This window comes from Rhinolophus sinicus, chromosome 16, assembly GCF_057876585.1.
Source record: "Rhinolophus sinicus isolate RSI-liver-muscle chromosome 16, RSI-T2T, whole genome shotgun sequence".
NCBI lineage: Eukaryota > Metazoa > Chordata > Mammalia > Chiroptera > Rhinolophidae > Rhinolophus > Rhinolophus sinicus.
The window spans coordinates 28,628,687-28,651,980 of NC_142516.1; the positions used below are offsets into that span (position 1 = coordinate 28,628,687).

General features: G+C 49.0%; 1 protein-coding gene across 3 annotated transcripts in view; it reads right to left on the minus strand.

Moving 5' to 3' along the window:
* Window positions 1–23,294, minus strand: part of COL15A1 (collagen type XV alpha 1 chain) — a 97,466-nt gene that overhangs the window by 37,893 nt on the left and 36,279 nt on the right. For all 3 annotated transcript variants that reach the window (XM_074330765.2, XM_019729215.3, XM_074330763.2), the window contains exons 6-15: window positions 22,336–22,416; window positions 16,406–16,553; window positions 13,168–13,277; window positions 11,325–11,480; window positions 9,876–10,028; window positions 7,765–7,914; window positions 7,094–7,246; window positions 4,053–4,145; window positions 3,072–3,197; window positions 2,452–2,514 (exon numbers count right to left, since the gene is read on the minus strand). In XM_074330765.2, coding sequence (XP_074186866.2) covers window positions 2,452–2,514; window positions 3,072–3,197; window positions 4,053–4,145; window positions 7,094–7,246; window positions 7,765–7,914; window positions 9,876–10,028; window positions 11,325–11,480; window positions 13,168–13,277; window positions 16,406–16,553; window positions 22,336–22,416 — 1,233 coding nt within the window. The remainder of the gene's footprint in view (window positions 1–2,451; window positions 2,515–3,071; window positions 3,198–4,052; window positions 4,146–7,093; window positions 7,247–7,764; window positions 7,915–9,875; window positions 10,029–11,324; window positions 11,481–13,167; window positions 13,278–16,405; window positions 16,554–22,335; window positions 22,417–23,294) is intronic.

The following is a 23,294-nucleotide window of genomic DNA, read 5'->3' on the forward strand; positions in this document are numbered from 1 at the left end:
TTTTTCACCTATTCCTTCAGGGGCTAAGAATCTCAGAGTTAGCTGCTCATCTTAACTTGGGGAAAATAAATTAAGGAACATTTCTACCACGGAACTCAACATAGAATAATCTATTTGATAAATTCTTAATGATCATCCACATTTTGGTGACAATCCCACATTTGAAAACTATGATTATATATAACAATATTTTTTTCCAGACAAATAAAGTGGAGCTTACTGTTTGGGGAACCCCCCACCTTTAGACAACTGCCTAGACTGGTCTATGTGCCCTGCAAGTGAGAAGAGGGGCTGGTTTCTTCATAGCATGAAGAAAGACCTCCCTACAAGTGTTCATGGAACCATGCAAAGCACTGCCTAGGCAGGAAATGAGTCCCTTGTCACTGGAGATGTGCAAGCTGAAGAAAGATCCTGTGGAAGGGACTCAAGGATCAAATGTATCATTGGGTCTTATGTGTGTTATGTCCCTGAGATGCTCCTTTTCTTGAGCACGTTTTTATTATTTTACATCCAGACCATGCTCCTTGATTTATTTTTATTTTATTTTATTTTATTTTATTTTATTATTTATTTTATTTATTTATTATTTTTTTGGTAAACTTCATGTGGAAGGTTCCCCTTGAGCTCTCCAGACACAAATTTCGAAGTCTTTCCAGACTCTGCTTCTGCTTTTACTTGACCAGAAAGCATCATTTACACACAGTGCAACTAATTAAGAATCATAGCAAACTTCAGGGGGAAAAATGTGATTTATCTTCCACAACTATTCTCGGCGAGCCTGCCGCTCTGTGACCGGCTGCTTCTCTGAGCAGTTGCAGACTGTGCCTGCGTGGGTGTTTGTGTGCGGATATGGGTGTGGGTATTTGTAAGTGCCAGACAAGTGTGGGAGGGGTGTGTGGGGTGGGTGGGGGGAAGCTAGTGAGAACAGAGAAGATGAGTGTAGGTCTGTGATGTTTCCTGCAAAATTTAATTTCTTCTGAAATAGCTGGTACATGTAAAATGAGTTCTATAAAGCTTGACAATTATTTCTTCTTTTTTTTCTGAGAAATGAACTTTCCAAGATAATCCAGTTACTGTTTCAATTAAAATAAAAACACTCGAAAGCTGACAGAAACTGGAAATTCATTTCTGTGAGGCTGGTGGCACCTAGGAAGCTTGCGTGACCTCATCCAGGTGGTATCCAGTGAAGGCCCCACTCCCCGTCCCAGCTGGGGGGGGACCCTGCCTCCTCTGAAGCCCAGTGAAACTCAAGACTGCATCACTAGCTGGCTGACTTTATCTTTATTGCCCCCACTCTGTGGGACATGGCTTATCTCACCAACCAGGCTGAGAACACAGGAGGGGCAGCGACTCCACTCCACAGTGCCACTAGGGGCTTACAGACAGGTGACAAGATGCTTACAGAGAATGAAGAGACTGAAGGCATGCAAGACTCCAGGAATGGACCATTAAGATGGTGCCGGAAAGAAGTTGCATTCATTCATCAGTTAACAGAGGCCTGTGCTAGGTTCTAAGGATACACAGACAGTACTGGTGTTCTGTGTTGTCAGGGTGGGGGTGGGGCCAGACAGGGAAGCTAACAGCTTCCATGTCACTGGCTAGGTGGGGTCCTAGCAGAATAAATACTGTGCTAATGGAGAGTGGAGGAACGAGGTGTGCTTTCTGCCCATAAGGAGTCTGGGAGAGGAATGAGGTGTGCTTTCTGCCCATAAGGAGCCAGGGGATATATCTGACTGGGGCCTGGGAGAATGAGAAAAGGAAAAGGACATCTGAGACAGAGAGCAAACCAGGTGCCGAGGCCAGGAGGCCGTGGAGAAAGAGCACGTCCAGTGCATTTCAGTAGGGCTGGCTGGCCCAGAGGCCATGTGAGGGCTCCGTGGGAGATGGAGCTAGAAAGGCAGGTAGGGATGGGGTATGGGAAGGGCCTGGAGGGTCTGTGAATAGGGTTTTGTCCTGCAGGCAGTGACTGATGAGGGCCTGATATAGGAAGATGGGTTGGGCAGGTGCGTGGAGGCTGGATTGTGGATGGGAGAATGGAGCACAGGTGAGGAGTCTGATGCCACAGTGAGAACAAGGAGAGATGAATGTCAGACCAGGGTAGACAGAGAGGTGAGAGATGTAGATGCCAGGTTGGCCAGCCTTGGCAATAGACAGATCATGGAAAGAAAGGGAGAGGAAGGAGGAGTTAGAGAAGACTATTTTTGACTCCAGGTGACTGGGTAGATGGAGGCACCATTCATCAAAGCTGAGATGTTGCAGGAATGGACAGGAAAGAAGCTGAGTTCAGGTTTGGGCACAAAGACTCCTGGGATGGGGACATCCAGCAGAGAGGACCAGGAGGCGACTAGAGAGGGTCATTCACAGAAGAGGCAAGGTCAAGTTTAGAGGTCAGAAAGAGGCAGTGTGGGCCTGGGGCTCCCATGTAGTGGAACCCTCCCGCCTTCCTCGTACCTTTTCCCCTTTCATCCCGGGAAGGCCGGAGGCTCCATCAAATCCAGGCTGTCCCTCTGGGCCCTGGGGAACATCAGTGACAATCAGCCCACAACATCCTTGATAAGAAACAAATACAAACCCTTCTCGGAAAAGGAGGCCAGGGCTGGGAAGACCCAGCAGGTGAGGCTGGTGGGTCCAGTGTCCTCTACCAGGTCCATGGTGGAATGCCAGTCCTGGGCCCCAGGAGAGGCCGAGCACTTATGGATGAGTGCCCTTTGCTCTCTGGATCAAGTTTTCTCTTCTGTGGGGGAGTCAAGGCCAGGGTTGTATATAGATGGTCTCAGAGGGGCCCCATCCCAGGCCTAGCACTGATGTCCTGCGATTCCAAGATTCCACATGAGTCTGACTTTCCTATACTGACTAAGACAGAGCAGCCAAACAATGTGTAGGATGATGTTTTTCTTGGCTGCTGCTTCTCATGAGTCTTAGCAATGACTTGGCCGAGGAGGACTTCTGTTTACAAACATTAGCTATCTGCTGCTCCCTGCTGTGAGCTTAGACAGTGCGGGGTCTGCAGTCTGTATGCTCCTCCCTGGCTAAAGGAAGCCCGTGGCCACAGATGGGGAGATGTGGCTCACCGGGAGTCCAGGTTCACCAGTAGCTCCATCCTCTCCAGGAGATCCAGGGGGTCCATTGAAAACATCAGTTCCTGGTTTTCCTGGAATCCCAGGTAATCCAGGTGGGCCTGGAGGCCCTGGGGGACCCTAAAAAATAGACAATCTATTAAGAAACAGTAGGGGAGAATATAAATATTTCCCTGGCTGCCAGGGAAAGGTGGCCAGTGGAGAAGTGGAGGTCCAGAATATAAACTTAGGCTAATACGCATTGAAAACAAAACAAAACTGATTGACGTGGAAAATACATACAAAGACATACAAATAGAGAGGGGAAATATAATGAACTCCCAGGAGCCCACTGTCAGTCTCAACAATTATCGATGGTGACCTATCTGGTTTCATCTGGTGTCGGCCCACACATCCCTCCCTCTCAGATTGTCGTGAAGGCCACCCCACACACCAGGCCATTTAATCCTTCACACTCCCTTTTCTTTTTAACTTATAATATTCTTTTTTTAAATTAGTTTCAGGTGTATAAAACAATGTAATAGACATTTTTCATTTATACCCCTCACACAGTGATAAACTACTTCCCCCACCTACTACCCCTCTGACATCGCCCACAGTCGTTACATTTCCACTGTCTCTATTCCTAATGCTGAACTCCACTTCTTGTAACCATATATATGTAGTTGACATTCATTATTGTTCAGCTTCAGCTTCAGGTGTACACTGCAGTGATCAGGCATCTACATCATCCCTGAAGTGGTCTCCCTAATGGGACAAGTGTCCATCGGATACCCCACAGAATCTTTACAACATTATTGATTACATTCCCCAAATTGACTTTCATATCCCCATGGCAATCTTGTGGTTACCAATTATGCTTTCTAATCCCCTCAGCTTCCCCCTTTCTCCCCCCCCAAAGAAAAGAATAAATGAATGAGCTAATCAGAAACAGTCTCAGAGACGTAGAAGAAAAAGGGAGGGTTTCACACTCACTCTTAACAGCTCCTCACTGCGCGCCAGGTCACCAGAGCCAGAGCCTATGTCCGAGCCCCAGCCCAGGCCAGAGCCCTCAGCCTCCGCTCCCATCTGCAGAGAGAAGAAATCCCGGAAACTTAGATTCCACTGTTACTCTCCAAGGACAGCCATGTCACTGAAAGTTTCCCCATATTCCGTAGCTCTCTTAATTTCTGCTGCCACCTTTCCTTCTGCCGGCCTTTTCTCACACTCTCCTCTGCAGCTACCCTCTTGCTTTGCCACCTCCCAGCTGTGAAGCCAACGTGAGGTCCATCCTCAAACTTATACTCTCTCACATCTCCTCCTCAGCCTCTTTTCCTGCCTTTCAAATCCCTACTCATCCTTCAAAGCCCAGTTCCATGGTCACTGCCTCCAGGAATTGTTTCTCCCCCCACCCACACACACCATTGTCAGACAGTGCATCTCGTCTTCTTCTGTGTTCTCACCAGTCGCTATTGAGGTCTCGATTTGGTGCCAGGACCACCTGACTTGAAGCTCAGTTGTGTGTGTCTGTCTGTCCCTCTAGACTGGGGCTCCTCCAGCACTGGCCCAACCCTGACACGCTTCTGGGTGCCCAGTGTCCAGCATGAGATGTGGCACCGAGAAGGCACTCAAAGCATACTTGTTGAATGCTATCAGTTCCTCCAAAGAACAAAAGGGAATTTCCAAAACTCCCTTCTAGTATCTGTCTAAAATCTAGCTCTTGCTGCATCACCTGTACCCAGTTATTTGCCACATGACTAGTCGGAAGACCTTAGAAATGGAATGACCTCATTTGGACCACTGCAGGGATTTGCTGATCAACTTCTGGATCATGTCTGAAGACGAGTGGTTATAGACAGTGCAGAAAACAAAAGTGGAAAGTCCAGATGCTAAGACTGTCACCCTGACTTGACTCCTGGAGCAAAACCCTTAACCCGCTCTGGGTCTCAGCTGCAAAATAATTCTTCAGACCTAATTTATTGAGCGTGTGCTGTGAGCCAGGTAAAGTTTTCCTTGTATTAACTCATTTAATCCTCATAATACCCCAAGAGATAGGTACTATGATGCTCATTTTATTCATGAGCAAACAGAGAGAGAGAGAGAGAGAGAGAGAGAGAGAGAGAGAGAGAGAGAGAGAGAGAGAGAGAGAGAGAGAGAAAGAAATTTGTCACAGTTATGTGGCAGGGCCAGGCTTGGATGCCCCATTGTGTTGGGTGACTCCTATTTAAAATGATCCTAAAGACATTCAGGAATGATGCTCCCTTGACTGTCCTCATTGTGCTTTCAAACCATTTGCTCAGGGATCAGGGCATCCTTTTCAATTCATGGCAGATTCCTGACACTGGGGGGTGATCTATTGCAATCAGTTATGTGCTAGGGAGAAGAACGGTGTGTTTGTTTCTCCCTTTCTCCTCTCTCTCACTCCACAACAACTCCCCCCTCCACACACACACACACACACACACACACACACACACACACACATCTCTCTTAGAGCTTTTTAAAAATCCCACTGTAAAAGTCACAAGGGGAGGGTGGAAACACCAAAATGTGCTGGGAACTTAACAACCCTCACAGTTCTACCATTTTTGAGGCAAAAACTGCTAACATTTAGGGAGGGTATTTCCTTCCAGAGTTTTTGCATGTGTGTATATTTAAACAGTCAGGACCACACAATATGCTCACATTTATAACCAGCTTTTTCCACTTAATGTTGGATGGTATTTCCCCCATCATTAAATATTCCCAATAATTTTAATAGCTGCATATGTTCCATTATTTGAATATACTTTTATTCAATTGACCCCCTATTGTTGGCTAGTTAAACCGTGTCCAATTTTTTCTATGATGGAAAACACAGATTAAAATCCTTGTACACAAGCCTTTTTACACATCAGACTATCTTCTCTAGGATGGATTCCTAGAACAGATAGATGTTTCTGGGTCAACAATATACAGTTTTAGGAATGTTAATCTGTGTCCATGAAGAACTTCCCAGAAGTAGTAAAGCCATCAACACTCCCACCAGCATATAGCTGGTCTCACCATCCCCAGACCAAGTACCAACTTCTCAAGGCAGGAAACACAAAGGATCTAAGGACAACTGACCCAGTTTCTTCAACAAATCAATGGCAAAAAGAGAAAAAAAGGTGGCACGCAACCATAGATCAAAACAGACTAAGAGACACATCCATCAAATACAATGTGCAGACCTTGTTTGGATTCAGATTTAAACAGATGTTAGCAAAAAGAGTAAAGTATATATTTTTAAACTACGGTATTAGATAATAGGAAAGAACCATTAGTAATTTTGTTAGATGGATAATAACGTTGTGGCTAAAAAATAAGGTCCCAGGTCAACCTACTAGCAATAGACATTAAAGTATTTATGAGTTAAATGATATGTTTGGGATTTGTTTTAAAATACTCCAGCCCACCCTTCTGTCTGCACCAAAAAGATGGTGGTAGACGGTGAAACAGATAAAGCACAATTGGTATAATGACTTGACCTCCCAGCCATCCTCTTTTACAGACAAGAAAGGAGGCCCAAAGAAAAGAAAGGATTTGCGTGAGGTTGCACAGCAGCTGCCCAGGATCACAAAAACTCATGTTGGAAGGGAATTGAAGGTCACCCCCTGCATACACCTTTGAGGCGTCCATTCCCTCTGCAGTCCCTGCCAAGTCTTACATGTTCCCCACCTCCAGGATGGGACTCTCCTGACATTTGAGATAAGGGCTTTGCACTTTGGTCAGCTCTGCCTGTCAGAAAGTTCTCATTTCAATTGGAGGGCCATTTGGGACACAAAACCAGGTTTCCCAGATTTTTCACCTCTTGCTTTTTCCTCTACCAAATGCAGCTTCCTTGTGTGTTCACAAGCTGGATGCCCCTCACATGCCCAAATTGGGCATTTTGCAAATCAAAATGAAAACTCACCTCTGAGAAAGCCAGGGACAGGCCCCTCCCAGGACCTGAGCCTTTCTTTCCGTCCTCTGTAAGAACTGGCCAAGTCAAATCTTCACTCCTCTACCCCACTTACCAGAGTGATGGGAGTGACGGTTCTGTCAGAAGCCACTGTGGGTGTGGGGAGTGGGGCCCCCTCAGGGAGAGCGCTGCCAGACTCCTCTGCCCCAGACGTGGTAAGGGGCTCCTCTGTTGTGGCTGCTGCTAAGTCTTCTTCATCTCCAGAACCCTGAGAGCAAAACCAACAGGAGGAATCACATCACCTCACCCATGATACAATATGCACCGGCTGCCTGCCAGTCAGTTTTGGTAACTGTCATTTCTACGGCACTAGCCCAATTTCAAAAACCCTTTCTTACCTATAACTGTCATTCACCCCAACACATTCACAGAAGCACAGACTCGTAATCCCCTTCTGAAATATGCATGTCCTCTAATTCCCGCCAGTAATGGGGTGTCCACCACCCTCTCCCCTCTGCAACCTGTTTTGACTTTGGACCATTGTCTCTGACAAAGCTCTTGGACAAAGCTGGGAGGTACCAGGGTGAGACAAAGGCCTGCTCCCCTGACCTCTCTGTCATACTCCCTCCATTGCATCCTGCCACCTTGAAGTTGGTGCTCTCCCCACCCGCTACCCCATACACACAGGTGCACTCTAACCAGCTGAATGCGCCTTTGCCTCTGGGAAAGCCAGGACAATGACCTCTCTGCTTGCTGTGAGCCAGAGGGATGCTAGGAAACACTTACAAAAGTGACTGCTTGCTCAGGGGCCGCTGTGGGTGTGAGGGGAGCCAGGCCACCGGTGGGGACCCTGCTGGCTTCCTCTTCCTCGAAAGTGCTGAGGGACACTTCTGTAGCAGCTGCTGCTGTTGTCAAACTTCCTTCACTGACTGGACCCTGAAACAAAATTGGTGTGAAGGACCGTGCCACTCCGTCCACACCCCTGGTTGGTGGGTGTGTGATTGGGGAGGAAACTGCTGGGGCCATCCGATAACTGCATGGCCACAGCTCCCCTTCCCTTGCTCCTCTAAGACCTCTCAGGTCATCCCCTTCGTCCCCCAGGGTCCCCCTCAGCACACCTCCGCCTGCACATCTCCAGTCACTGGGCGCTCACCACCCCTGCAGGTGACGCTTCTGCTTCCAGACAGCCCTGCTAGTTACATTCTAGTTCCTACTGAGACGAGGCTTGGTAGAACTGGGACCTGCTGCCTAGTTTTCTCACCATGACAAGAGCTTTGCCTTTCAAGAAGGGCAGGGAGGAGGGAAATGAAGGATGAGGCATGAGAGATGACAGGTGAAGGAGAAGACGAAGGAAAATAAGGTGGTGGCGACCACTTGGTTAATTAAAATAATCCATGTAACTGCCCAGTGGCATGGAGTGCTGTCAGCTGGTTAGGGCATACCCTCCCCACTGTGAAGTTTCACTGGATGCATGTTAGACCAGAGGTGAATTGCTGGGAGCAAATGTGTGAAATGATCTCAAAGGCCAATGCTGTTGATACGTGATGGCCTGATGACCCCCCTTCCAGTCATTCACTCAGCAAACACCCACTGAGCACCTGCCATTTGCAGGGATGAAGACATATCAGTGAACAAGATATATATAATGCCTGCCTCACAGAGCTTATAGTCTGGGAGGGAGCCAGGAATGAACTGTTTACCAAGTTTATTGCTAATTACAATCATGATGAGGCCTTCCAAGGAGAAATTCAGGGTACCATGAATGTGTCTGTGGGGAGACGTCAGGGTCTGGGCTGGCACCTAACAGACTAGAAAGTGGTGTTTGAGCTGAACTCTTAAGGATACACAAGGAACTAAGGAGGGAGGAGGGAGGAAAAGGTTCTAGACAGAGAAGGGAGAGTATAAAAAGATTCTGAGCCAAGATGTTAAGAGGCACATTCAAGAAACTGAAAGAAGGTCAGTGAGGCTGGAGTGTAAAAGTCACAGAGAGGCGCCCAAGACGTGGTCAGTGAGACTGGCCAGGCCAGACCCTGGGAGCCTTGCAGGCCAGGTGGGGGAATGGGCAGGGTCTGCAGGAAGGCTGCTCCCAGCAGGAGTGGAGGGAGAGGATGGGGGCCGCCAGGCAGGGGCCTCAGCCAGTGGCTCAGGGGCCTCAGGGTGGCTCAGTCCAGGGGGCTGGCACTGGAGAAAGGTAGAAGGGGGCGGGTCCACCACGTATTTAGGGAGAAAAATCAAGTGCTTGATGGGATCTGGAAAGGAAGGAAGAGGGAAGAGAATCCTGGATCAGGACTGGGAATGATGGTCCCATTCATTCGAGGTGGGAACTCAGGAGGAGCAGAAATGAGGAGTCTAGGTTTGAATCTGCTGAGTTTGAAGAACACGCAGGACACCCATTACAGTGACATTACAGGGACAGACTTGCCATGTGTCCTGGAATGCTAGTGTCTTGCCTTCAGAAGCTGGGAACAGTGTCTCCGCGCTGCCTAGGGAGAGTGCTGAAACATCTGGCCACGCCCAGGGACCTTGCCAGGGCTGCCTGCACCCCGACCCTCCACTGCACTCTGACAGCCTGTGCTCACTCCCGTAAACAGGCCATGGCTGAACCCTCTGTCACCTCCTCCACTCAGCCCAGCACTCCAACTCCGTGGCCCAGAGCCGTCCTGTGGAGGTGGTGGGCCCTTGCACCAGCCCTGGGACTCAACCCCACCTCCCTGACTCACCCGGCCCCCCAGGCTGACTTCTCACGGGCCTGCACAGTGGAGTATTGGTCAAAGAGGTGCCCCTGCCCCATTCAGGCATCTCTGGATTTGCTGAACAGAATGAAGACCAGTCCTATGAGAAGGCCATGCTCTGCTCCCAGCCATGACCTCAACCTTCCAGTACTTTACACTCCTTACCACGGTGACCCCTTCCCCAGGGTCCTGGGTGGACATGAAGAGAGCTTGTCCCCCGGTGGGCAAACTGGCAGCCTCTGCTTCCCAGTCACTGCTGGTGGGCATCTCGGTCTCCCCTGTTGCTAATGCTGCAGAACCTTCTTCAGTATCTGGACCCTGAATAGGAAGACATCACGAGGGGCCAGGTCAGTGGTCCACTGTACTGTGGCTGCGGGGAGCGGACAGCGGGGACCTCTCCCTCGCCTTCAAAGCACTTGCACAACCAAGACCTCACCTTATACCACTGCCCTGACGGTGGCACCCACACAGACACCTGGACGTCACGCACCACCCAAGGTGTGAGCACCCTGGCCAGTATGAGGCCTGTGTGTTCATCCCACTCCTCCCTGCCAACCTCAGTAACATGGCACCCATCGCAGTCCCTGCCATATTCCTTCTACTGCTCTTGAGAGTGGAGCTTCCAAGTCATGGTGCGGGGACAAAACTGGGTCCTGGGGTGCACAGCTCTCTTGTGGAGGGGGTTGGCCAGCCTCACAGACCACCTCCTCACCTTACTCTCCTAGTTCTGGGCCTCTGCCTCCCATCCCTCCCACATCCCTCGGCTGCCCTCCCTAAGGTCACCATAGTCACGGTGACAGATCCAACAGGCGCCCTGTTCTGCGGGCCTTTACTCACTGGGACCCTTGGCAGGATCTGACATCATTAACGAAACCCAGAGCGACACCACCACCCTGGCCTGGAAGGACACAGCCTTCACCTCCCCCACCTCCAGACTTGCTCCCACTGTCCTTTCCCCACTCAGGGTCAGGTGATCTTTCTCAAACCTGCTCTGACTATGTCACCTCCTTCTTTAATACCCTTCAGTGACGCCCTATTTCAGCTGAACTCTCTCAGGCTCCTTCTCATGGCTTCCTCAGTCTCAGAAGCCTCTGCAGCCGTATTTCCCTGCCTCCCCTCATACACACAGGCAGGCAGCTGCGCTTCTTTAGATCTTCGTATGCTCATGTTGATGCTTCCAGGCCTTTGCTCGCGCTGGTCCACCTCCTAGAAAACCTGTCTCACTCCCATCTGCTAAGCACACCCTGGGTCTCATCTTCAGCATCCCTGTCCCCCAGGAAGGCTCCCTGGGCCCATGAGCCTGGGTTCTGGCCCTCTTTTTGGTGCTTTCAGAGCCCCCTGTGTTTCTCCTATTGTACCTCTTACCCTCTGTTCCCAGGAATGTATGTATTCTATTTAGCTGGCGCCTGGCACAGCACAGCATCCCACAAACATCTACTAAATGAGTCATCAGATGCCTCAGCCTCCAAATGAATGTCTACTTGGATTTGTCCCCATAAGCGAGTCACTCTGCGTTTTGCAGATAGATGAGGAAGGCCCGTGACTGCTCCCACCTGAGATGCCCACCACCCCCTTGAAAGAGAAGAAGGAGAGTATGCACTCTGAGCTGCTTACTGGAGTGACCCTTTCCCCGGGGTCCATGGTGGACATGGAGAAGGCCAGTCCCTCAGTGGGCACACCGCTGGCCTCTGCTTCCACGGCAGTGCTGACGGTCATCTCGGCCTCCCCGGCTGCTGCTGTTGCTGCCAAACTTTCTTCAGTACGTGGACCCTGAAACAGAGGCGTCCTGATTGGATCATGTCCTCATCTACGGGCCTGTGGCTGGAGAGAACAGACTGCCCACACCCCTCTCTCAGCTTGCGTTTCTGTAGCTTCTTTCGCCTCCTGCACCAGTGGCTGGGAGATCTCTACCTCCTGAGTCAACCTGCTCTGGCTCTAGACACTTCCATCCGGACACATCCCCTCCCTGTGACTTCTCCTATGTGTCCATTCAGAAGCCTCAAGAACAAGGTGAATGTCTTTGCCCATGACGGTGCTTCAAGACATGCAGGCGGCAACCCCATCCTCCTCAGCCTTCTCCAGGTGGGATTCTTGCTTCCTCTTGTACCCTGTGACTAAGCTTTCTGGGGAAATGCATAACCTCCGAAGGTCACGCAGCAGATGCACGGAATGGAAACAGAGCAGCTTTGGCTACTGGGGCCACCAAACTGACTATGTCTTAGCTCAGTTTCTCATGGTATTTTTTTTTAAATTAATTTTGTAGTTGTTTTGTTTTGCATGAAGTAGTTCTTCTGGATACTAAAAACACTAAGCTGATCAAAGTTAGACAGGTATCCTTGCTGCAGGACTTCTCAGAGCCTATAAGGAAGATAAAATAATGGAGCATTTCCTAACCTTCTTTGACGGTAGAACCATGTTTTCATATAACATATTAAGTCCTTGCAGAATTACTGTCCCCCCCCAAAAAAAAACAGAGAAATGATGATGTCACGGATTTTAAAATGAGACTCTTTTGACTCAATTTCAGCTAAAATCCTAAAGGGGTTTACAATTAAGCACAATGAACGAATTAATTGTACAATTAAGTACAATTCCACAGGTACCTTCCACGTGCTAAAAGAAGGAACCAGACCACTTATGTGAGACATACTAAGAGACAATGAGATGAAATCACTTCTAACAGCATTAGCCCATCACCTGCCTCTGGTCTATATAAGAAAAAGAAAAGAATTCATTTTGGGGGAGTAAGAATTCCTTTGGAGAGAATTTTCAGTGTGCTGTGGCTTTCTCCTTCCTCTCTCCTTACTACAAACCATTTGGTGAGCTGGATATGTATTCCTTGGAATTTGGGAGACAAAGGGACTGAATGATATTGTGCTGGTTTGGACATTGAAAATACCTGTAAAAATAGGCTGTTACCAGATAGTGACTAGGAAAGTCTGAGAAGTGTGAGTTTTTATCCCAGAATCGTGAAAAGATTGAGCTGATCCTGTGAGATGTTAGCAGAGGCCATTGGGAGAAAAAGACATATTCTTTAATTTGGCCCTCTACTGTATCCACCATTTTAGAAATTGGCTTTGTGGGTATAAAAGCCAATTACCAAACCACAGAGTGGACGCACATGCAGTTAATCTGATTCTGTCTTGAAGGGGCTCAAAGAGCGGAAAGAGGCTGTGCGTCTTCACAATTGAGCAGAAGGGAGGCGGGTAGCCCAATGAGGACCCAGTATTCATGCCCGACCTGTCAACTTGTGCTGCATCTCCTTGCTCAGCCCTGGTGTGTCCCTGGAGAGTTTCTGGGGCCCTAGCACAGCTGCCTCTTCTGTACCAGCAGGAGGGAGGCAGTCTCCACTACATTTAACCCCAAATCCTCGTGCCCAAAACACGTGGCCATCAAGGCTGAAAGAAGCAAACAGATGTACCACTGACTTAGCAAATGAAATTTACCATCTACTCACCTCTTCAGTGACATGAAAGAAGGCCTCATCCCCCGAGCCAATGTCTGTAATGGGGGCACCGTCCACAGTAGGAACTGCTTCTAGTGTGTCATTCTGGATCTCACCAGACCCTAAGGAAGCAGACATTCTGTAATTAATAACTGCATTTTGCAGTCTTGAAAAACAAGAGGTACCTCTTCACTGACTGTCTTGGAAAGATGTTCAGAATACAGGATTAAGGGGGGGGGGGGGGAAGTTGCAAAAAACCAGATGTTGAAAGGCAATTTTACAAGGTGGGCTTGGATCACAGGCTCTGGCACCAACTGCAGGGCTGGAACCCCACTTTGCTCCTTAGTGACCTGTGACAAGTCCTTTTACCCGGGCCTCACGTTCCTCATCTATAAACTGGGGATAACCCCTATCTCATAGGGTTGTTTTGAGGATTGTGTGCTGTAAAGATGAAATAAATTAATGCAAGAAAAGCTTCAGGACAGCCCCTGGCATAGAGTTAGCAATCAATAAATATTCATGGTCAGTGTGGTTCTCTATTTGTAAAGGGAGAAAAACTATATATGAGTATACATGTTTTATTATCACATGGTTAATATAGTTATTATATAACATATAATATATAGATATATATGGACATACCCTATGTGTGGGTGCAGAGAAACAACGCACACTTGGCTAAACCACGATACTTAATATTGGTTTCTTCCAGAGGATAGGAGAGGAAACCACTTTCTTTGGTTCATACAACTCTGCATTGATTGAACTGCTACCACAAGCACATATTTCTTTTGCAATTTAAAAAGCACACGGAGTCCTAAAGCAAAGAAAAAGAAAGCCTGCTACCATGAATGCATGCCTGTGACAGGCTGGGCCCCGGGCTAAGCATGTCTCGTGCCCTCCATCACTTAATCTTCTCGCTAGCCCGCCCATCTGTCCTCCCTGCAAGGACCTTCCCACCACTGGCAGCTGGTAGACAGAGCCAGGGCAGATTCCCACGTTTTCAGTCTCCCCACGTTCACCCCACGACACGTGTGTCCTGCTACGATCTGTACATTAGCACCTTATTATTCTGAACCCCATTCTGCAGAGGAGGAACAGGTCCCACAGAGAACTGGTGGCTGGGAGAGGCCCTGAAGCCAGATTCCCTCTCCCCATGCCCGGTCACGCATGTGCCATGGTATGAACAGGGTGTGGGGGTGCTGAATTATTCAAGAGACTCTGAGCACACAAAACCACCAAACGAGACCCCATTCCCTCGCTCGCATCCTCCCGGCTCCGACCACCAGGGGGCACTGTGCAAGCAGTGGCCAGACCCCAGGCCTCTGGGTCCCTACCCCTTGGAGGATAAAGTTGGGAGTGGCCTGTGCTCTGGGGCAAGATGGTGTCAGGGAAACGGAATAAAACCATTCGGTGGTTTTCCCTAGCCAGGGATAGGGCTCGGGGTTTAGGCCCCTTTTCTACATCTGGGCTATTTACCCAACAAGAAGAATGGGAAAATTTCAGCCAGCTCGGTTGTTTTCATTTGGCCCTTTGTCTGACAGAGAAGGAGTCTGGCTGATCCCAGGGAACAGGCGAGTTGTGCTTGGATCTGGGTCCCAGTCTGCTTTTGGTTCCCACCTCCTGTGAATTCACCCCTCAGTCTAGGAGAGGCGCTTGCCCCAGGCCCTGCAGCCTCTGCCCCCTCCTCAGAGATCCTCATTCCACCAGGAGAAGAGCATTTGCAATTCATAAACCACTTGCACCGCCTCTCATCCACCCTGGAGGCAGGGATTATGAACGCTCCCAGGGGATAGTTAAAGAATCTAAAGCTTGGAAACGTTAAGCAACTTGCCCCAGGAACCAACAGCAAAGAGGTGACAGAGCAGGGCTTCCATCCAAACTGTCTGCTCCGCACCCCAGTCTTTCCACAGCAACACCCTGACTCCTTGGCTACATTATAATTTTATTAAATGATCATATCTTTCTTATTTTTTTCTATGCAGTACTGCCTACCTTCTCTCACCCACAGATTTCCCAAGTTTAGTTGTTAAAAATACTGAGGGCAGAAGTAAAAAGAGGGCAGAAGTAAAAAGAACATTTACTGAGGGCAGAAGTAAAAAGAACAATGACATATATGATTATAAAAGACATGTAAACTACAGAACCAAGAAAAGAAATCCTACCACCCACAATCCTACCACCCAGAGATAACTACTCATAGCATTTTCTTGTACATTATTTAAACACACACACACACACACACACACATTGCTCTACACGGCTATATATAAATAGATATAAATAACATATACTCAAAAGCACTCACCACTTTCAGAGCTGCACATATGAATGAAATACAATTTGCCCAACCAATCCCTACTGTGGGTTCCTGGGTTGTTTTTTGAGCTTATACTTAAATCTTGGTGTTCTGGCATTGGTGGTAACTGGATCTGAAATGGGTACCCCTCTGATACAGGGCAGAAAATGCGGGTTGATCCCAGGCCGTGGGCACATGTCAACCTGCTGCCTGGGGGATCACATCAGATCCTGGTTTTTTGTCAGTGCTCCTCTGTATGGCTGGGTTTGTGCTCCTCTGTATGACTGGGTGGGGCCCAGACCCCGGGATGGGAGACAAGGCCAGCACAACCCACAGGGCCTGCCGCTGACCTCCTGGGTGCCTGCCCCTCTCTGGCCATCAGTTAGATTTCCCACGTGTGCCACACAGGAGTTTCGATGGGTTGATCGTCTGAGAATTGAGGAGTTTGTCACTGAGGCTAGGAAGAATGTGGATTCTGGAGTCAGGCCTGGGCACTGGCTCTCTTCCACCACCCACTAGCCTGTGTGATTATGGGCACGTGACTTACCTCTGAAAGCATCAGTTTTCTCATCTGTAAAATACTGACTAATAATAGTAGCTAGGAGACGTATGGTCGGGATTAGAGATGCAGTATGTAAATACTTGGCACACAGTAGGTATTTAATAAGCAGCAATGATTATTATAAGCTTTTCTGTTAAATCTCAGGCCCTTCTGGAGAGGTGGAGTCTGGGGATTGAAAGTTCAGGTGTCTAAGATTAAAAGACAGCTCTGCTATTTACAAGCCAGAGAGCCTCCACTGGGTGATTTGATTTCCCCACCTTGTTTGTCAAATTCCACAATTATAATTCTTTTCTCAAAGGGTTGAGGGGAAGGGTAAATGAGATGCTCTATATTCCATACGTCATCCAGGTGGGGCCCACTGTCATCGTGAAGGCACACCCAGGACTTGCCTGGCTCAGGGCTGCTGTGCAGGACGACACTCAGGTTGGTGGTTTCCAGGGTCCCCTCAGGTACAGGCTCGCCGGAAAGCTCCTCATTCTCAGAGGGAGGGGATGGAGTTGGAGGCATGTTTATGGGTTCAACTTTTGCTTCTTTAAACTGAAGGGAGAAAAAAAAAAAAAGAGACCCAGAAGGATTTACTTGGCAGGAAAGCATTAAAAATGGCAGTGAATATCACTGGAGAAAAAAAATATATCTGTAAAGTGCTGAATAAACCCAGAAAGAAGAAAGCCTAGCCCTGCCTGCTATATACCTGGCCAAGCACTGAACCTTCCAGGGCCTGAAAAGGTACATGAGAGGAGAAACTTAATTCTGTTCAGTTTGCAGCAAGTCTCTGCTAATCTCTGAGCACAGAGACCACATTTCTGTATCCCTGTATCCCAGGCCAGCACAGAGAGGTGCTCAATGAAGATCTGTTAGATGAGGGAATGAATGAATGAACAAATGAATGAAGCAGGCTGCACTCAGTAAATGCTGTATAAATCCAATCCCAGAGGTGCACTGGTCATCAAGGCCTCTGAAAAATAAGAGATGGGTATGGTTTTATTCCTAGGAAACTTCAGCTTCTCTGGGTGGCTTTACCCAAGCCAGTCATTGTCTTAACCAACTTTACTAGGGAAAAACCAACAAACATAAAACGCTAAGAGTTGGAAACACGGAGCAGGTCAGAGGTCTAGGCAGAAATCCTGATGGGTGGGCAGCAAAGGTCATGACACCATCACCAGACTCAGGAGCTGGCAGCAGCTCCTGAGACCCAGGACTTAGCAGTGTTCAATTAGTCTCCTCACTTTCTGAGCTCAAGGTGCTGGGGGTGGGGGTTGAATGGAAGGACCCTGCTGACAACTCTTGGATGTGTGGTGTGAACAAGAAACAACTAAGATGCTAAGATTTCAGGGTTAATTTGTAACTGTAGCCATCACTTACCTACCCTGACTAATAAGAGCAGGTTATTTCCTTAATGTCAGAATCTAGTATATAAACAATGAATTTATGGTCCATCAGAACACGGAGGATTCTTACAGGCCTCGTAATTTAGGATTTAATGGCTCAGTTCTGACAATCACAGTTGGGCCAAATCCCAGCTCTCCACTTATTAGCTATGTTATGTTGGTCACGTCACGTAACCTCACTGAGTCTCAGCTTTCTCCTCTGTAAAATCAGGCCAATGATAACCACTGACAAGGTACCAAATACATGAAGGTGCTCAGCAGAGGATGAACCCATCAAGGGTAGCTGTCATCAACATCATTAGATTTCCAAAGTTTAAGAAAGACCAACACCTCAATAGTGATTTTTCTCTGGGTGTTGGTATTAAAGATGGTTATTTTATCTTTTATTTATCTGCACTTGCAGTTTTTTAAAATAACGAATATAGTATATTTTTGTACGGAAAAAAAGAAGATATAGTCTATTGTACTGTAAAATCTCCAGGGTAGAGGCAGGGATGGAAGGCTTCCAGGAGTTGGGCCTTGAAGAATGAGCAGTTTCAGAAAACAATGATAGGGGGAAGCTTTGAGGTGAGAAAGGATACAGCATTGTCAGGACTTGACAACCATCACTTGGCGAGGATTTGAGGATGGAAGCAGGGGGACAGAGCCACGATGCAGAGAGAGGGAGGGGAACTGATGCTTTGGTGAGAAGTCTGGCCATGGACCTGGGGCATCTGTGGGGTATTAGGCTGGGAAGTTGACTCTGGTGCCGATGAGAACAAAGATTTGGGGAGTTGAGGTTAGGACAGAAGACCAGGAGGTTGCACTAAAGAAGCCCGGTGAGGCAGGAACCAGGCAGTGTGATGGGAGCAGAGAGCAGGTAGCACCCCAGGAGAGGCCGTGAAGACCAAGTAGGACTTCCCCATCACTCCCCCAGCTGCCTCGTGACCTAGCAGGGCCGTAAGGATCCTGTCACAGGCAGTCTTCCTCTCCCTGCCAGCTCCAGTGGGGAAGCCACTCCATCAGGATTCTCTGATGGTCTCAAGAAAGCCCATCTCTAGCCTGGAGCAAGGCTGCTAGTGGCTGGAAGTAAAGTTGCTTAATAAGGGACTTGGGTTTGAAACAAGGCAGGTAGAGCAGGTGAGCATGTGGGAAACACAGGACAGCAAGGTAAGGGTGCGCTGAGCTCTATAACTCCAGGTGGCAAAGGTTGAGTTCCATGAAATCACTGACTGCAGTCTGTCAGCCAAAAGCCTCTTTTGGCAAACTCCAAACAAGGTCGACACAAGCCCCTGTTCAAGGGCAGAGCTGGAACCTGGTGAGCTGACCCTCAGTGATCAGGGTCAGGCGTCCTGCCTCCCACAGGTGGCTGCTGGCTTTTACGGGTTAGTGTGGATGCAAAACCAGTGTGGCCTGTGACAAAACAGGAATGTTGAGTCTTAAGACCTTTTTTATTAAAAGTGTGGTGATTTGCTGAGTCCACACTCCCATTCAACACGTATTTCCTGAGGCCCCACTGTGTTAGGCCTTTGGCTGCTACCCAGGGATACAGAAATGAATAAATAAGGCAGGGTGTCTGTCCTTAAAATGTTGGACTGTGGGTGCGACACAGACGCAGATGCAGACACAGCTAACTGTGATTGAATGTGACATGTGGGGCAGCAGACGTGAGAACCAAGCAGGGGAGGGGAGTTGGCAATGGCCTCTATTGAGGGGTTGTGAAGTGGATCCTGGAGGATAAGTAGGAGTTGGCCAGGCACAGTGGGGGCAGGACGCAGAACCCAGGAACAAGGCATGGACGAAGGGTGAAAGTTCCCGGTGTGTTTGGGAAACTGCGAGCATTTAGGTGTATCTGGAAGAGAGATCCTGACTGCGGATCAGAATCACCTACAGAACTTTCTGTGAGGACAGATTCTTGGACTCCACTCCAGACCTACTGAGTCTGAATGTCCAGGTACATAGCCCAGGCAAGAGTCTTTTTCTAAAAGAATTCCCACCCTCCCCCCACCCACCGTCCGCCACACACACAACTTTGATGCACAGCCAGGGCTCAGAACCATAGGAGTATTAATTCTAACTCAGCATAAGACAGAACTTTCCAGAAATGGAAAGGCGTGTCAGCAGAAGCTGACTTAGCAGGGGGAAGAGTAGGGTAGCAGGGATTCCTACCCTAAATGGGGAAGGAGGTGAGGAGGGCCTGGCTTTTTAAGTCTCTGAAGGCTCAGGCAGTCCATGATTCAGTTCGCTGGTCATGGCTTTTGTCTTGAAGGGTGGCAGTTGGAAAGGGCAAGAACAGGTGAGTGAGATTCATCCCAAGAGAGAAGCCAGACAGAGAGGGGAGGGGAAAGTTTGAGAATGAAGAGTGAATTCCCCTGTCCTGGAGGGGTTTTCAGGGAGGGGAGCCCTCAAGGGGTGGCCAGGGAGGGGAGCCCTGGAGCCCTTCCAGGAGATGGTGAAACAGGAAGTCCCAGCTCTGGGATGATATGACTGACAGTGCCCTGGTTTTGCCAGAGACCTGGCTCTGCCACTTCCTAGTTGGGCAGCCTTGGACAAAACTCTTCACTCTTCGATGCCTCAGTGCCTCCTGTCCGGAATGAATGGAAAAACACTGCCCTGCCAAGAAGGCTAAAGGAAGTGAGTGCCCTGCTGAAGCACAGGGAAGGGATTCTATGGAAGTTAGCATCAGGGTCCGCAGCTCCAGGACCACCAGGCCCAGAGCCACCGCCCTGGGGTGGGAGCTGAGGGGGGTCCTCTTAAGGATGGAGGGCAGCCATAGGGGTCTGGCCTGCCCGCTGGAAGCCGCAGCCAGCAGCCAACCAGAAAGCAGGTTGTGGAGAGGGGTCCCCAAGAGGAATGGGCACTCTAACACATCATCTGAATGCTCACAATAACCTACGGTCAATAGTAACAACAACAAATGTTCACTGAGAGCTGCCCGTGCCTTGCACAGCCCACGGGTTTCACACGGGTCAATTCATCCAACTCCCACACTAACCCCGTGAAGCAGGTCTGCTTCATTCTAACCGAGGAGGAAACTGAGGCTCTGGGAGGTGAATTTACCAGCTCCACGTCAACAACCAGTAAGTGGCAGAGTTGAACTCACACTTGGTGGGACGATGACCTGTACCAGCTCACTTACAAACACCGAGAAGAGTAGGTTTGGAGAATGTAGAAAGGAAACTGTCTGGGGTGCCCCAGAGGACACCGAGTCCATCAAATCACTTTGTTCACTTCTCCAGACACTTTGGGAATTTATTATGCATCCATTCCCAGCTGCAGCGCACACCCACATATGCCCTGCACTAAGGTACCCTGGCCCAGGGGAGGAGGCCCAGGCTAGGGTCCTGGCTCCATCCCTGTCCGACCCTGACAAAGTCACTCTGCCCTCCTGAGTGTCCATCCACTATCATCTCCCGTGCAGGGTTGTTGTAAGGATTAACTTAAGTCATATATACAAAGCACCAGACACACAGTGGGTATCAAGAAATGCTGGTCCTCTTCCTTCCCCTATCATTTCTCTACTTCTGTCCAAAGCTGCTTGCCTTCAATGCCTCCTCCACCAGAAAGCCCTCTCTGACCAGGCTTCACCCCCATGATTATCACATGCTCTCAAACCCTGACCCCGTTTCCTGTCTGTCTCCCAGGGCTATTTTGGGTTACTGGCATCTCTGCCTGAGTCAGCCTCACTCCTAGCTATGAGCTGGTGCACTGAGGGGCAGCATCAGCCTTGAAGGCCCAAGGGACCACCACTCTGTGGCCTGGATATGCTCATAGAGTGGCCAAGTGTTGATGGGCACATAGGACTGCAGAACTGCTTAGAGTAGTCACCACCTCGGTAGCCACCTTGGAGCCTTAATTCCTCTATCCAAGCTGCCCAAGAACTGGCTATGATTCTGGGGATAAACTTCTGCAACACCACGGAGGCCAGCAGCTCAGAGTCATGGCCTGAACATTGGATGGGGCATCGGGAACCTGTGCTCTAGCCCTAGCTCTGCTCCTGTACCCTAGAGCCAGTTTCTTCCCCACACTGGGCCTCAGCTTGCCCATCTGTACAAAGGGCAGTTTTCTGTACATCTCTATGCAGAAACATGTGACCTTTAAGTCCCTCTAGCACTACCAGGCTATGGTCCTATTCTTCCTTACTCACACTTGTGCCACCAGTGGTCTATAATTTACAGCCTCTGCCTCATTTCCATCTCTCTGCTCTTCTGTCAGAGCTGAGTTTATAGAGTGAGCCAGACCAGTGGAGGAGCCTGCGGGGGGGCTTCCTCGTTCTATGCCTCAGACCCTGCTGGCTGTTTGCATTAGAACGGCCTCCTTGGTGTCTCCACAGGCTGACTCACTGCTTTCCATACCACTGCCTTGTCTCGGCCACAGGGTGCATTCCCAGGAGGGAGGATAGCTGACCTTTCCCTGGGGCCAGAAGTGAGGTCCTGGGAGGACTTCGCAACACAGGAGTGGGGGCCTGGCTCCCTTCTCATAGCCAGAGCCCCGAGCAAATATTACAGTAGTCACCATTGCGGTTCACACTTCCTCATGCCAGGCACAGGTCTGAGACCTGGCCCTGCACTGTCTCATCTAACCCTCTCAACAACCCCTCGAAATAGGACTCTGATTACTGTTTTGTAAAAGAGGAGCTGAGGCTCAGAGAGGCTGAACAAGTTACCCAAGGTCAGAGAGCTGGGAGGCAATACAGCACAACACTTGCCTCTGGACAGCCCTCTCCTGGCCACAGCACAGGGTGGCTCCCAGGTAACTGGTGTTACCTTATACTAGGGATGTTGCAAAATGCCTGTTGGCCAGTACTTTCCTGCCCTCCCCAGAGGAGCCAACGATGAAAGTCTGAGAACAGAGCTAAAGAGAGATGGCAGACCTGGGGCTCTGGGCACTCTCCAATGTCTCAGCTCCCGAAAAGCTGACTAGGATGAGAAGACATGGCACCCAGTACTCACCGGGGCTTGAGTGTAGACGTCGGCTTCTAAGATCTCAGCAACTTCGTCTGTCTCCTGAAGCCCACTGGTCTCTCCCGACGCCTGTGTGGAGACAAATGATGCCAGATGGGGGGAAAGTCAGAGAAATTGCCTCTTATAGAGGAATGGTGTGTGTGTGTGTGTGTGTGTGTGTGTGTGTGTGTGTGTGTGTGTGTCTGTGTGTGTGTCTGTGTGTGTGTGTCTGTGTGTGCTAGAGAGAGAGAGATGGACAAAGACAGAGAGTTGGGATTGAAGAGAGAGCACGTGTGCATATGCTTGACAATCTTTTTGTTTCCGTCTACATTTTATTGCTCAAACATACACAAAAATACAATCAATTTAGTCTAACATACCTACTTTTATTTTGTCTAGGTTCCCTTCAATCTCTGTCAAAAGGCACTCCCAATCTTCGCATGCCTTTCACCGGAATTCGATGCTGGGAACAGTTACACTGGAAGCATGTCTTCCTGTCACTACCTAATCTTCATAATTAGGCTTCTACTGGCAGCCAAGAGCCTGTGATTTTTGCCATGACTTTGAAAACAATCCTTTATTCATGGACTCGGGTTTTCCCTACTTTTTCAACATTAACAGCAATGCAGAGATGAATGAATAAATACGCTTAAGGTTTCCCTCCTCTCAGCTTCACAAGAATGTCAGGCCCAGGTTGTGGCCTCAAGGAGTGCAAACATCCTGACCGAGCCAAATTCCCCCTTGGAGGGACTTTCTGACTAAATCTCCAGTAGCTTTGACTAAATGAATGAAATCAACTTTTGTTTTGGGGTTGACGCCACCCAGAGAGGAATAGAAGTTCTAGGTCTATGCCATGCTCTGTTTGCCTCTGACGTCTGGAATCATGCGATGGCTTCTGCCTGGAACGCCTTTGCCTCTTCATCTGACTAACACTCACTTGTCCTTGGTCAGGCATCCACTCCTCCCTG